This window comes from Sinocyclocheilus grahami, unplaced genomic scaffold (assembly GCF_001515645.1).
Source record: "Sinocyclocheilus grahami isolate Dianchi unplaced genomic scaffold, SAMN03320097.WGS_v1.1 scaffold39.1, whole genome shotgun sequence".
Taxonomy (NCBI): Eukaryota; Metazoa; Chordata; class Actinopteri; order Cypriniformes; family Cyprinidae; genus Sinocyclocheilus; species Sinocyclocheilus grahami.
In genome coordinates, this window is record NW_015505218.1 from 68915 (window position 1) to 84476 (window position 15562).

The 15562-nt window shown below is 38.8% G+C and overlaps 2 protein-coding genes across 2 annotated transcripts in view; one reads left to right on the top strand and one right to left on the bottom strand.

The window, feature by feature from the left end:
* The first annotated feature begins 65 nt into the window (after positions 1-65).
* septin8a (septin 8a) lies at positions 66-14164 on the top strand. Its single transcript, XM_016267542.1, has 10 exons — positions 66-225; positions 4421-4535; positions 4628-4823; positions 6023-6209; positions 7220-7381; positions 8206-8302; positions 9719-9887; positions 10686-10818; positions 11803-11972; positions 13279-14164. Exons 1-10 carry the CDS (start codon positions 196-198, stop codon positions 13280-13282), a joined length of 1263 nt encoding a protein of 420 aa, XP_016123028.1. The 5' UTR covers positions 66-195; the 3' UTR covers positions 13283-14164.
* Positions 14165-15367: 1203 nt separating this feature from the next.
* The window catches only part of LOC107581874 (cyclin-I-like), a 7797-nt gene continuing 7602 nt past the window's right edge, over positions 15368-15562 (bottom strand). Inside the window, exon 9 of the mRNA XM_016267544.1 lies at positions 15368-15544. Within this exon, the coding sequence (XP_016123030.1) occupies positions 15429-15544 (116 nt within the window). The 3' untranslated portion in view covers positions 15368-15428. The remainder of the gene's footprint in view (positions 15545-15562) is intronic.

Consider the following 15562-nt stretch of genomic DNA (forward strand, 5'->3'; position numbering starts at 1 on the left):
TCAGCGCAGAGCGTCACATTGCGTCATTTAAATTCATAAGCACGGCTTTCACCATAGTACGGTTCGTAAATTCTCCATCCCAACCACAGTGTGTGTGTGTGTGTGTGTGTGTGTGTCAGCAGACGGTGAGAGAGACGAGGGCAGGCAGACAGCTCCCTTTCGCCTCATCTAACTTAAACACGTTCATTCCTCATCATGGCGGCCACAGATGTTGACATATTTTCTGTAAGTACCCTTTCCAGTCACTTCTTGCTTCCAGAGACCCGTGTTCACTCAGATGTACACACAGCCGTTGCAGGTTTTCTGTAATGATTTGGGACTAGCATGAGTGCTACTCTAACGTAGCTTAGCCCAACGGACTCTATCTAACGTTACATTGAGCAGTAGTGCAATCTAACGCTGTTTATTTACTGTGTGTATGTTTACTGTCTGTCTCAATGAGCTTAGTTTAACCATATAATGCATTTCTACATTGTTGACGAACGAAAAACGTCTTGAATGTTGCTTGTGACCATCTCTTTATTTACACCACGGGCTGATATAACCTACAATAACAGATTTCGGGTTACTCTTGGAGAATTTCAGCAGGACTGCAGCACGTGATTGCTTTTGAAGGCAATATGTTCACTTATTTACAACTTTGCTGACCTCTTTAGTGTTAAACTGCACCCAAATCCCAATTGAGACATCACTACGACACTGAACAGCCATCTTCATTCTCACCACAGTTTGTCAAGTTTGGGGCCAACATGTGGCCCTTCAGTTTGAGATCACAGATAAAGGGAGGATAAGGTGGGGGCTGCTGACATCTGATGGTCCCACAGTCAAACTGTGGGGTCTTTGGGGTAGCTGAGGATCTGGGTGATGGTGTGAAGGTTAAGAAGGGTACAAGAACGCAGTAAGATTTCAGTCTGTGTGAATGAAACGAGAAGCAGGACGCTGTTGATAAGCCACCGTGATGAAAAGACCTTTGTTTTGGATGCTGGTAATCTGGTGCCACCAGCAGGCTTCTTAACTTCCTTCATCTTTCTTAATGTCCTTAAACAAGACTTCCTCAGTCAACAAGCTTCACCAGAAAAACCGTACTGGTCGGTGCTACCTTTGAAGCCTCTAGGGGAGTTTAAACTGGTTTATACATTTTTGTTTTGATTAACGAAGATGTGTCATGAGTACTGACCCATCACCGTTTCTTCAGCCTGGGAATGCTCAGGGAATTATTTTCTACTCCTAATTTTGAGGAAGTCCTTTGGATTTGAGGGCAGCTAGTTTGTGTTAGAGAAGGGTAACTGTAGGTGTTTATAGTCTTTTGGGCAGGGTAGATAATAGTTCATGTTTGTGCTGTGGAAGTGAAACATGGTGCGTTGCCTTAAAAGTCTCTGTTAGACTTAGAATGCTTGAATACAAGCATTGTTTTAACAATATGTGTGTTAATGAAATGTAAGTGTGCTCTAGCACTCAATGCCTTTTAATTAGAGGTTTGTGTGGTTTTAGGCGCCATATTGATCAACTGCATTGAGCCGTGGCGGGTCAGTTTGAATTCTAATTACATAATGGGCAAAAAAGCTTTAAGGGACAGTTCACCCAAAAATGTACACACCTGATAACTTTCATAGGTACCATATCTCTAAGATCTTAGTTAATAATGACCGAATTTACGTTTCTGGGTGACCTATCCCTTTTAATCTCAAATGCAGTGCAGTCAGCGCAGTCTTTTTACTGAAAGATGCCAAGGATTGGAACAAGACGGTCCTGTTTAACGTTGATTTCATTTATTGTGTCATACTCTAGTTTCAGGGCAGGGCTGATGTAGTTACTGTTATGTAAAGCTATATGCGTTTTGCGATGAGTCAACATCCTGTTCGTGCTTAGATGCCACTGATATTAATAAACACCAACATCACATGATTCAAATGATAGAGGACCCTCTTTGGCAAGAACATAACGGCTTTAAGGGTGTGCATGTGTTTGTACTGTAATTTATGCATATTACATACACAACTTGCATGCAACTACACAGTCAGCTGTGCTTGTGCACACGGTTTCTTGAAGAGCTCTTATAGAAAAGGCAGATAATGCTTTTTTTGTTTAGGAGCAGATGCCATACTGCGACCAAATCTAGACCATCTGCATTCTTCTCCACGTCGGCCCCTCCTCCTTCCATATCAGATGGGATGCCAGTGCAATTTCCGATGAGGGTTGTCGTGTCAGTTTGCTGAAGCGGGCACGCACATATTCAGGTGTATGTAGGGGGTGAGAATGGAGCCGTCCCAATTTGGCTCTTCTCCACTGTCATTCTGAGTAACCATCTGCCTTGAACAATCTGTGTTGTTGTCCTAGACTCTGTTGTAGATTGTCCATTGGATGGCGTCACTGTTCCCTGCAGAGTTATAGTTTTAAATCATCTTCTTATTAGCCGCTGGTCCAAATGATGGAAATTCATATCTACTGTAATTTGTCTTGAGAAAGTGTTCAACCTCGTCATTTTCCAAATCTAGATACGGATGAAGCCGTGGTCATTAGTAATGTAATGAACTGATTAGAAGCTTAAAAATGGAAAAGTGCAATCACTACGTTATTCAAAATATGTCTGTTAAGGAAGAATGTAAGTCAGTGATGCTTGGAGTGATTGTTTTTTAAGTGTTTTTGGATGGGGCCATTCTTTCGCAGAGTAACGCATGGAGTGTTGAGTGTTCTGTCAGTATGCATAGGCCTGTCACTCTTGAGGGCGGGTTGAGAAAATGTTGTTGTGTGGCCCAAAAGCTGCACCATTTCCTCTCGATCTACTGCCCCCTGAGGGGAAATGTTTCCCTTACAGCGGGGGCATTTGCTATCAGCCCCTATATGGGCATTGTTCAAGTTTTTTTTCCTCCTCCCTCCAGACTGCCTGTTTCCAAAAATGCTTTCAGCCATTTCCCCTTCACATCCTAATGCTGGAGTGCCTCAGCTTTGAAATGACACAGGGGTCGGTGTAAGTTTTCCAGTCAGAATTCCCTTTGTGCTTGATGCGTGCTACGCCAGCAGAACTGCTGCTTCCCTCAGTAGCGCTCGGTGATCGTCTCAGTGACATCATTCACCAAATATGTGCCTGCATTGGGGAAGACGACGAAGCCAGACAAGGGAGGAGCACATTGATTACACAGTTTTAGGGCACCCATTAGTGAAATGAAAGCCTTTTAGCGGGTTTTTAGATTTGTTTGGTGCTGAATTATAGGATTTTAATTTGAGAGGCTTTGAACGACCGATTGTGTAGAATGGTGCATGGTTTAAAGTCGGCGTGAAATGCATGGAATTTCATAGCTACTTTCTATATGCCTGTCATAGATTCTTTCATGCTTGTTTCACTTTTTTTTTTAAACTGTTTGATCCTAATGTTTAATTAAGATGTCTACATCTGTTCAAGGAAATGACAAGACATATTTCTGATTTCTCCAATCATTTAGTCTTCTTAAATCCTACCAATTTCAGTTGCATTCAGATCTGCTTCCATCCAATCAACAACCGACTGGACTCCGCAATTGTTTCTTTTCAATAATTAGTTTTTCAATACAAAAGAAACAGTCTGATGCTACTTCTGTTATATTAAAACTTTTACACATTGATTACCATCTACTGTTACTTTTATTTACTTTTAAGTCTGTCCAAAGCAGAAATAAGTCTTGTCAATTCAAACTGCTTTTGTCAAGCAATTATGAAGTATAAAATAGATGCATATTGGAGTCAAGTTTGTATGTTTTTATGTTCAGATATGGTGGTGATCAGAATTTTATAGTATTTTTATACTAGTAATGATAATTAGGCCTACTGATTTTCTGTTATTGCTGATATTATAAACATGTACTGCATGGCCTCTTTTTAAACAAAAATGTCATTGACAGTAAATAAAATGGCATGCTTTAAGTCAAATAAAACGGTGGTTTTAAAACCTGGAAATCAAGTTTTGCTTGTTTGATCTCGGTGAAAAAAGTCTCATTCTGCATATAAATATTATCTTAATCCGCCAAATACCTATAATAACGCAATGTGCTATAAAATATAACCCAATCCCCCATTTGTCAACCAATGTGAGTTTGGCTGATGCCAATACAAACAACTAGAAAGTGGGTATGGTGGCTAAAATAGAGTCTTGGTATAATGTGGTGTCAGCTAAAATAATTTTGTTCTAGCAATATAGGTGCATGACATTTCTGAATTATAATATAAGTCAAAATGCGCATTATTCATTGACGAGGATATTGGATACTTTTTTTGTTGTTGTTCAGGCAAGCATGGTTATCAGTCAGTGCTAAGCTTAAAATGGCCCAGTTGTTGCTGATTTATTGGCTTGACCAGTACTCCCAAGCTTTTTGTTGCCTTGTCCTTTATGTATGCCTTATTTCAGTCCATGTCAACCTCAAGGACAAAATCTCTGCTTCCTTCCTAGAATGAAGAAAAGCGAAACCTCAGCCTTGGCGGTCATGTTGGCTTTGACAGTCTGCCCGATCAGCTGGTCAGTAAATCGGTGACTCAGGGTTTCTGCTTCAACATCCTCTGTGTGGGTAAGCAACTATTAACAGCCCATTAAACTCGACACTAGCTCAACGCCTGATCTTGTAGTGGAAATGCTAATCAGTCATTCTCTTAACGTTAGGTGAGACGGGCATTGGCAAGTCCACATTAATGAACACCCTTTTTAACACCATGTTTGAAAATGAGGAGGCCAGCCATTACCAAAACGGTGTTTACCTGCGGCCCAGAACGTACGACTTGCAAGAGAGCAACGTCCACCTAAAACTGACTATCGTCGACACGGTGGGCTTTGGGGACCAGATCAACAAAGAAGAAAGGTAGAAAAACCGCTTACTGCTTAGACCAGCATCATTGTTTTGCTCTGAGAAACCAGTGATGTACATACAGATGCATCTGTTCGATGGACCTGCATACTTTGGTTAATCACTTGACCTCTTAATACAAACATTTGCTATAATACATAGAAGTTTAATACATTTCGAAACGAGGCCCTCGCATACTCTCATTCTGAAAATTTGGATAAGAGTGTTTCATAGAAGCTCTCTCTCTCTATCTATCTATCTCTCTCACTCTCTCTCTCTCTCTCTCTCTCTCTATATATATATATATATATATATAATATATACACACACACATATGGGAACAGGAGTCGCATTAATTTTATTAAAGCATTAGAGGCACAAATCTCTTATTGTTAAGAGAACTGGTAGATATTGTTGCATAAACTTTTAACCTAGCATGAAAAGTATTGTTGACTACATTCACCTTTCAATCTGGTTGCCAAAGCTGCTGCCAAAATTATAAGAAAATCGATCAAATAAAGTTTGATTTATTTATTGTATTGGGAAATATAAGTTTATCAATAACCACTAAGCAACAAAGAGTGACAGCGTAGTTTAGACTTAATTAGCAAATCGTTTTACGTACATTCTACTTTTTTATTGTTATTTTTTTAATAACTTAATTTTAATGTTTTAAATAACAACATCAAATTTTAGGCATGTCCCAAATGTTACAGGGTTGCTCTTTTAAAACAATTACAAAATAAATAATTTCTTATAATATTCAGTTTGACCCTCTTTTTGACCCTTTCACTGACGGTTTGGTGAGAGGAAACAAATAAACATTGACTGCTAGAATGTGCCTTCTGACCCTCTGAATATTGGCTGTAAAGATGGACAGACAGGCAGAGAGACTTGCTGCCTGCTTGAAGTAGTTAGAAACGGTTCCAGACATTGCGTCTTTTGGGAAAAATGCATCCAGAATGAGACCGTGTAGGCTCTGAAAGCTTACAAGCAATGCATGCAGGGAAAACTGCCCAAGAAGTCAAAGGACAAGGTCAGGCAGTGTAAACAAGGTCCGGTCAAGTCTCTACACAGCTGCGTCTCTCTCTCGTTCTCACACTGAATGTCTTGATTTCATTAGAGGAAATAATAAATATATGAAATTCTCTCAAATATCGATGCTAATAAGTTTATGCATATCTGATTTCTTGTAATGTGTCTGTTTTCTTCAGCTATAAACCCATTGTGGACTATATCGACACACAGTTTGAAAACTACCTGCAGGAAGAGCTGAAAATAAAGCGTTCTTTATTCAATTACCACGACACCAGAATCCACATCTGCCTCTACTTCATCTCTCCTACGGGACACTCGCTCAAGTCCTTGGATTTAGTCACCATGAAGAAGTTGGACAGCAAGGTAAGTGCACATCACTGTGGTTTACTAGTCAGTGTGCTGCATGGCACTCCCTTAGTTGCCAAATTAGTTAAAAAAAGTTTTATGAAGATTTATGACTTCACTGCAGACATCATCTAATAGGGTGCCAGTAAACCGCTAGGCTGCAGCTGTATCTAATTGGCTGATTATGAAATGATGATATTATTATGATGGCATTTGCTGTACATGGGTGTATTGATAATCCTTAAATATGTGGAAATGTAGGACAGTGGGCAGGGGCTTCTCTCTGTCCAGTGGAAACCGAGCCAATCAATTTTTAATTTCATCAGAAAGTAATAGCATGAACGAGAGTGGAGCTCGGGGTTTCTGTTTTTTAGGAGATGCACAGATGGCTGGTAATGATGTGGCCCCAGGGCCCCATGAACACAAATACACATTAAGCCTGGGAAATGCTGTCTGCCTTTAGATGTCACATGATCAAGTGTTCTACAGAAAGCATGTGTGTTGTGTAATTTGTATGGTATTTGTACTGCAAATTAGTGTTGATTTTATACACAAAACGCTGAGTTTTGCTCACAGTGAGACACTGAAGTCACTTAAGGCATCTCTTTACACAGCTGAGTTAAGGCTGCTCTGTGCCTGCTCAGATTTTTTGTGTAAAGAGGCAATGCTGCATGGAAGCCAGACTACATTAAGCCAGCTCTGACCCACCTCAGCCCCTCAACCAATGACTTCATGGACAAAAGACACAGACATTTTTCATCAGAATTATCATCAGGTAGTCTCGCATGGAAGAAACAAGTTGTCTTTTTTTAAAGTTACAGTTGTGGCCTGTTAGTTCATTTATAAATCCCAGTGAAACACATGTAGCCTGATTTATTACTGGTGTCATATTTAGCACGAGGTCTTTTAATTGCATGTTTCATTCTAGCCCAGCTTATATCTGTAATCTAACTGCAAGCTTGTCAGACGTGGAGCTAGAACATACCATGTGAAATGTGTTTTATTTCTGTATTTTTGTTTCTTTTTAGGTGAACATCATCCCTATTATTGCTAAAGCTGACACGATTTCTAAGAGTGAACTACACAAGTTCAAGATCAAAATCATGAGCGAGCTGGTTAGCAACGGTGTTCAGATCTACCAGTTTCCCACAGACGACGAAGCAGTGACAGAAATCAACTCCTCTATGAACGTGAGTCTTATCATAGACACTTATCATAAACCACACAAAGACAATTTAGTTCCAGATGTGAATGTGTATTTCATTGCATTTTGTTTGTTTGTTCGTTTTTACTAAATTAAAACCATGTTTATTGCTAATGTAAATGATTTGCACAAATGTCCATATATTTAATCCGAGTCTTTTGAAGAGAGACAAAAATCTGGGCAAACGTGAAGTCGTGTATTCCAGCCCTTACTCGTACTTCTACCATATTTTCCAGAATATTTTTAGTCTTCTGAAATGTTCTGCGCCTTGTTCTAAAGTGACCTGGACAATAAAATAGTTAATAATTTGTAATATTTTACACATGTAATATTTGAAACATTGTATTTAAAAAAAAAAAAAAATGTAACTATAGAACTATGCAGTAAAATTCACTTTAAAGAAGCTCTACATTTCTCATTTTCATTCATGGAGATAACATGATGATTTCTGTCACCTGATAGATAACAAACACTTTTAAAATGAAACTGGCATTACGATTATGACTATAATCAATACATGGCTGCAGAGGACCATGTGTTAGTCATTTTCCATTTCCACGCCGTAATATAGTTCTTTTCACATGTTTTTTGGATTATAAAATTACCATTTTAACAAGCAACACAACACTTTATTTTACTGAAGCAATTGCAGGAAAACTCTCATGCCATGTAGATGGAGGGAGAAGAGAAAAAAAAAAAGCCCAGACACTATAACCGCTTAGAAGGGTTAATTATTTGACCTTTTTACCTACTTGGTAAAACCATGGTAGTTTTGTATTTCCATGTAGCCTTTGGTTGTCTTTATTCTAGGCCCATCTTCCCTTTGCTGTGGTGGGCAGTGTGGAGGAGGTGAAGGTGGGGAATAAGGCGGTGAGGGCCAGGCAGTATCCGTGGGGAGTTGTTCAAGGTAAGCTAGAGCAGAAGTGTCACACTCTCAATAACATTCTTGTGGTTTGGTCTCTTTTAGTTGAGCTCTAATGGAGGAGCATGACTCTGTCACTTGAGAATATCATGCTCGAGGGGCTAGAGTACGTCAGCCACACTGGGACTTTCATTTGCTTCTTCCTGCGGATGCTGGTTGAGGGGTATTTTTACAGTGCCTTTCATGTGAAAACAATCCCATCAATCAAAGCGGTGATAAATGCCACTCTAGACGGGAGCTAATTACTGTGTTTTCTCAGATGTGAGAGAGAGAGCTCTGCCACAGATAAGGTCACGTCATTAGTCATGTTTTTCAGTTTCATTTGTCCTCCAGCTGAAGTAGAGACTCGTGCTGCATGAAAGAGATGCTCAGTGTAGAACAGCAGTTGACTCTTAGTGCGTTTCTGCATGAATTCAAATATTGTCAAATGGAAATCCAATCTTTTATGATTTTTCAGTTCATTTGCTAATACTTGCAAAATTACTTAAGCTATGCTTAGTACAGCTAACAGCATTCAGTGGACTTGCATACTCATAAGGATGCAGATTATTAATACTTTTTGCAATGAAAAAAAAAAAGTCACATGATCTTTCAGAAATCATTCTAATGTGCTAATTTTTTTTGTTTAGTTTAATTTGTATTTTTATTAGTGTTGAAAATAGTTGCTACATTTCTTTTTTTCAGGATTCTTTGAATATACATTTCAAAGGAAACATAAATGTCCTTACTGTCACTTTTGATCTATTTAATGTGACCTTCCTGAATAAAATTCTTTATATTAATTACATTTCTTTAAAAAAAATCTTGAATGGGTTTGTTTATTTACTTTCCAAATGTATTCATGGGTTATTTTAACTCATCAATGTAAGATGGAGTGTGTGTGTGTGTGTGTGCGTGCACTGTTGCTGTAATTCCAGTCTTTTAAAAATCAATCAGAACACAATGGAAATAAATGTCGCAAAATCTAATATGCATATTTAAACTCATATGGGCAGCAGTACTACTTACACATATTACTGGTATTTTTGGTAATTAACAGTAAAATAGTAAATAAAACAATGACACAGATAAAGAAGTTCTCTGATATTATTGTTCATCGGGTCTTTCGCTCACACATTCACTGCAGCTGCAGTTGTTTAGAGCAGTGGTTCCCAACCCTGGTCCTGGAGGCACCTCAACACTGCACGTTTTGCATGTATCCTTAATCAAACACACCTGATTCAGGTCATCGGCTCATTAGTAGAGACTCCAAGACCTGAAATTGGTGTCAGAGAAAGGAGACATGCAAAATGTGCAGTGTTGGGGTGCCTCAAGGACCAGGGTTGGGAACCACTGGTTTAGAGCACCGTTTACTGTGTTTTACGTCTGTATTGACGGTGATCATGTGCATGTGTGTTGCAGTGGAGAATGAGAGTCACTGTGATTTCGTAAAGCTGCGGGAGATGTTGATCAGAGTGAACATGGAGGATCTGCGAGAACAGACTCACGCCAGACACTACGAACTCTACAGGCGCTGTAAACTAGAGGAGATGGGCTTCAAAGACACCGACCCAGACAGCCAGCCTTTCAGGTGGGTTACTTTGCCACTATAAAGGCCCATTCACTCCAAGGACGATAGCCAAAAAGATATAGTTTTAAAAATCAATCGAAATGTAAATGGAATAGTCCACACCACAGCTACGACAATTATGACACAGAGCAACGATACGTTTGAATCACTCTCACTATCAGAGCTTGAGCATTTAAAGCAGCAGGTCACAAAAATACAGCTCATGCTTATACTAAACAGAACAGAATTGACCCTTTGCAGGGAGTTTGACTGACAGCCGATCTGACCAATCATAACGCCGAATCCGCCGTTTTGTCCGACAAACAAACCAGACAGGAGAGTAGATTCACTTTGGTGGGCTTAAACTTGAGTGGTTGAAACAAGATACCTTCTGATGTTCATTCCTGTTTATTTTGTGCTTTAACTAGTAAATATGAAAAGACTATTAGTTCATGTACCTCTTATTAAACAGCGGTCTGTCACGACACGGTAAAGAGAAACAAAATGGTATTTATTTGAATTTCTAAAAAAAACATTTGAAAGCTGAGACTTTGTTTCATACCAGAAGTAACCTGCTCTGTCTTGTCTGTCGTGTGTTGTCAGTTTCCTCTTTTCTCCACCATGTATTTTTCACTGCGTGAGAAAATGTTTAGTGGCTTGTCGGACATAGCAACTGTAACTAAGGGGGCGGGTCTTTGCAAAGGGTCAATTGTGTGTTGGTGTGAACACTAATATACTTAAATACACTCATAATATTTAATATTATTAATCTTTTATTATTTAAAATATTTAATAAAATTCTGTATGACCCCTCTACAGTCTACAGGAGACGTATGAAGCCAAAAGGAAAGAGTTTCTTGGAGACCTGCAAAGGAAGGAAGAGGAGATGCGGCAGCTGTTTGTGAACAAAGTGAAGGAGACGGAGGGCGAGCTGAAGGAGAAGGAGAGAGAGGTTAGTCCTGACGCATTACGATTTATTCTACTTATCAAAATCATCAACCATCAGACTCCAACCAGTCGTCTTAAAGTCCGCATGAAATCAAAATAGAAGCTTTTAGTATGAGTATGTTAGCCTTAAGGTTGTCTGTAAGCTAGTGTGCTCCAAAACAGTGACAACATTTGCATTTTAGAAGATTCACAACTTACAGTCTAACACTTCAGCAGTATGGATCAATGATTTTGATGACATCATCCTGCTCTTCAGCAGAGTTTGTCCAATCAAATGCTCTCTAGAATCTGAAGCGTCCCGCCACCTACACTATAAATAGACGCTGACGCTGAAATCAGTCACTTGTTCACAGAATTAGTGTTTTCTGCATGCTGAAGAGCACGTAGTGGACTATACAGGGTATAGGGAACGATTCAAACAGTGTAAACGTGCTTTCCATTGGAGGGAAGCCTGGTTTTGCGTTGTCACACAAACCTGATAGCACAGTGCGGGTTATAAGCGCGAGTCTGCGCTTATTAGGAGGAGGAACGGTTAGACAGACTCTGCATTAGAAACAACACTGACGAATAGAAGAGATGCCACCGGTGCCGTGAACCAACATATTACACACTTTTCAAACTATACATCCTCAGCATGATTATGACCACCGTTTGGTTTAGAAACAGTTTCATATTGAATCTATTAGACTGTGGCTGCCATAAGCTGTCAAACGTGGCTTTGCCGAGCTGCGATGTGAACAAAACGCTATTGCCTTTTTTTTTTCTTTTTTTTTAAAGGGGTGGAGCTGCTGTTCTTGTCTTCCTGTTTCAGTTGAAATTACATCAACACATTGAATAATGCTGCGTGTTTCTAGTCACTTCAGTGGACCTTTAAATAAAACCAGTGACATGCCACATAATCGTCCTGCTTGGCAAGTCAGTGTGGAAATAGTGCAGGTTCAGACAAAGCGTCTGGCATAACGCTCACTTGTTGTGTGTCTCTCCTCAGTTACATGAGAAGTTCGAGCAGCTGAAGCGCATGCACCAGGAGGAGAAGAGGAAGGTGGAGGAGAAGAGACGGGAGCTGGAGGAGGAGATGAACGCCTTCAACAGGAGGAAGGTGGCCGCCGAGACCCTCTCGCTCTCACAGCCCCTCAAGAAGGACAAAGACAAGAAAAAGTGAGTTATCCTTCCTTCCTTTTTTGTCCATGCGCAGTGATTCAGCTGTTCTTACATGTGCAGTGAAACAAAATCCAAATCATGAACTCTTCTTACAGTGCTGGTCAAACTGATTAGAACACTATATTTTCAGCAGGTTCTAATTTTCCAGTTCTAATCATTTTGGCCACCACTGTACATGCATAAATAAGTAGCTAAAATCCAGGATGTAACAGTCACGCCAATTTTTGGCATGTTTTGGCAACCAAATGCATCCCAAAATATGATTTTCGGTCACCTGATTGAATAATCTCAAAAGAAAGATGTCAGAAGCCAGGCTGATATTACTTTCAGTGCACACACAAATTTGTGTACTGCACACAGTGTACTTAATTTATACTGCTGAAGTAGTAAGAGTCGAATAGTAATGCTGCCAGTGAAGACCATCCCGAATAAACTTATTTTTTTTTTTGCCACGGCTCTAAAGATTCAGCAGCACTTTGCCAAGAACCATTGATTTTCAACTTTGTCAAAAGTATTAGTTAAATTCAGGACAGCGGCCAGTTCTGACCTCTTGCAGCTCAATGAAGCTCATCTAGCACCATCTTGTGGTTATTGGTGGTGTCTGTGTGTAACATTCACAGAGCATCCATTTTGTGGTTTGCACCTGACATGGATCCACCCAATGACATTTGCTCTTTAATATAATCACATAACACTAATTTACCAGAGAATATGGTCTAAGTCACAGCAGATCAAAACTGCATTGTTGAAAGAAAAAGAAAGTCACATTTTATTATTGCATTTAGAATTACCAGCGTGTTGGAAATGTGCGATAACACTTTATTTTAAGGACCAATTCTCATTATTAACTAGTTGTTTATTAGCATGCATATTACTTGCGTACCCCATACCTGAACTAACTACCTTACTAACTATTAATAAGCAGCACGTTAGGAGTGTATTGAGGGAAAAGTCACAGTTAATAATGAGAACTGGTCCATAAACTAATAAAGTGGGAGCAACTTCTGTACCTCTGAGCGTTTCGAGTGCTTAATGTGGTTTGCATTATGTAGGTAGCTTTGAAATATTCGTTGCAGCACGTTTCAGATAATAAAAAATGACTGATATTCCATAAAATATGCTAAATGTGTTATTTTCTGTTTGAATGTGATAATGTATATCATACATTAATTTGTTCCATATATCACAACATGAGTGTATATTTGTGTTTCTAACACTTCCATTCATTTAAGTTTATTTGCATGTTTCATTCTACATCTTCAGTTTAATTTCATTTTCTTGTTTTGTGTTTGTTTTCTTTCAGTTAATTTATGAGCACATCTCAGGCCATCCGTGGACTTTCCTCTTTTAACGTTGCAGCATCAGCTTTTGTTTTTTTTGACATGTTCCTCGTGACATTGTGTTGAAGGACCAAAGACCCTGATGGGAAGACAGAGAGATGCATTATGGGGACTGAATTTGTTCTTGTGTTGCTACATTTTCTTTGTTTTTCTTTCAGGTGGGTGGGGGTCATTTTTTTAAGCCCCTCCCCTCGTCAACCCCGTTTTATTTTTGGGACCGGTTTGTTTCGGAGCGCGAGTGTGTTCTGTTTTCATACACATTTTGTTTTGGTACTAAGCATTTGTCTTACAGTCAGGCCAAATTTTGTGACGTACGTATTGAGTAGTACGTGTTTCCCTTGCCAGTGTACAGTAGTATTTAAGATCGGAGCCAAACTCATTAGCACAGCACAGTGATATACTAATGCACACGTGTATGATTTTATTAGTATATAAGCCTGCATGGGTATGGCTAAATAAAGCAGTCTGCAGGTACTGTTTTTAAAAGTTCATGACAACAGATATGCAAAGAATATTTTTTGTATTTTAATATTAGGCTGTATGGTATTGAGGTTCTGCTGTTTATCATAGAAGCCGTACTGTAGCAGTAAAGGCCATCTGAACGAAGGTATCTTCATTTGCAGAAGGGGCGATGTTGTCTCAACTGATGTTGGAAATAAACGCTCCCCCTGATTTCCTTCAGCTGTTGGGATGTGCTCCGTGTTGCTTGATAGATACAGAAACAGATTTTGGATTTTTATTTTACAATAATAAAACTGAAAGTAGCTTACAGTGAAACTTGGTTGCAGTGAAAAGAAATGAAGGCAGAGGTCAAAGCTGAACATTAAATAAACATTCATATCAAACGCATTTCCGGCTGACAGTCACAATTTTTTTGGGATGCCAGTGGAAAAGGCAAACGCTTTTGCTCAGCTAATAAAAGGTGTGGCATCGGCGTTATTCTGCACACTGCAGTTTTAACGTTTTTTGGTCATTAGGAAATGTCTTCTGCCCACCAAGGCTGCATTTATTTGATCAAAAATACAGTAAAAATTAAATTACAATTTAAAATAACTTTCTATTTGAATGTTGCAAAATGTAATTTATTTCTGCGATGCAAATCTGTATTTTCAGCATCATTACTCCAGTCTTCAGAGTCACATGATCCTTCAGAAATCATTTGCTGTTCAAGAAACATTTCTGATTACCGTTGTTGAAAAAAAGTTGTGCTGCTGCATTATTTTCTCTTATTTTTCAAGATTCTTTGATGAATAGAAAGTTAAAAAGAACAGCATTTATATGAAATTGAACTTTTGTAACATTATAAATGTCTTTACTCACACTTTTGATCAATTTAATGCACCCCTGCTGAATAGAAGTATTAATTTCTTAAAATATGCATACAGTCCAAATTTATGATCAGATTTAAAAAAAAATTTTTTTATGAAGTTTGTTAAAAACAATCTTTCCTTTCACATGTGCTCTATTACACATCACTTAAATGTATAGTTTAGCCCAAACTGAATTTAACTGAACATGTAGTGTCAATAATCTGCTTTTATTCCAAGGGAAGGACACAGAAACATAAGAATCTGCTGTTTTTACCAAATAAATAAACACAAAAGGAAATGTAGAAAAGGGAAATTTTTATTGGTTTCATTTCAGAGAAGGAATATGATATTTGTAGCTGCCTTAAAAGAGGGTCGGGACGAGGCGTTTCTGGTTAAAACAGGAAAAAAAATTGAAATATCTGAATAGAAATGTAATTTCCTCTTGTTCACATTAATACTACAAATCAAGACAGTAACATTATTCTGACCATATGAAACGTCACTGGATATAAATTCCAAAACGCATAACACTATAAAGCATAACTCCATTAAGAAATGAATTGGCCAACAAAAAGATTTCTGTTAAAGCACCATAATCGTTAAAGCATTGCACGGACTTACAGTATGAATAACTTGTTCGAAGATAGAAAAATATAAAAATAAAAGGAATAAAAAAAAAAAAATCAAGAGTAAAGACATCTCAGATATGGTTAAAGTGCTGCATAAAGTTCTCATAAAAGAAATCAAAAAGTGCCTTGGCCATCATTTAACCGCTCCCACCTTTCACAGAAGCACACGCTAGCTTACTGACGAGAAGAGGGCCGTAACGGAGGACAAGGCCAGATCTGTTCTTGTGTATCCTGCAGTCTATGGTTTGCGGTTTTCTCCGACACATCCTCATCATAAAAGCACCAGAAACCATCATAGAAGTCGTCCA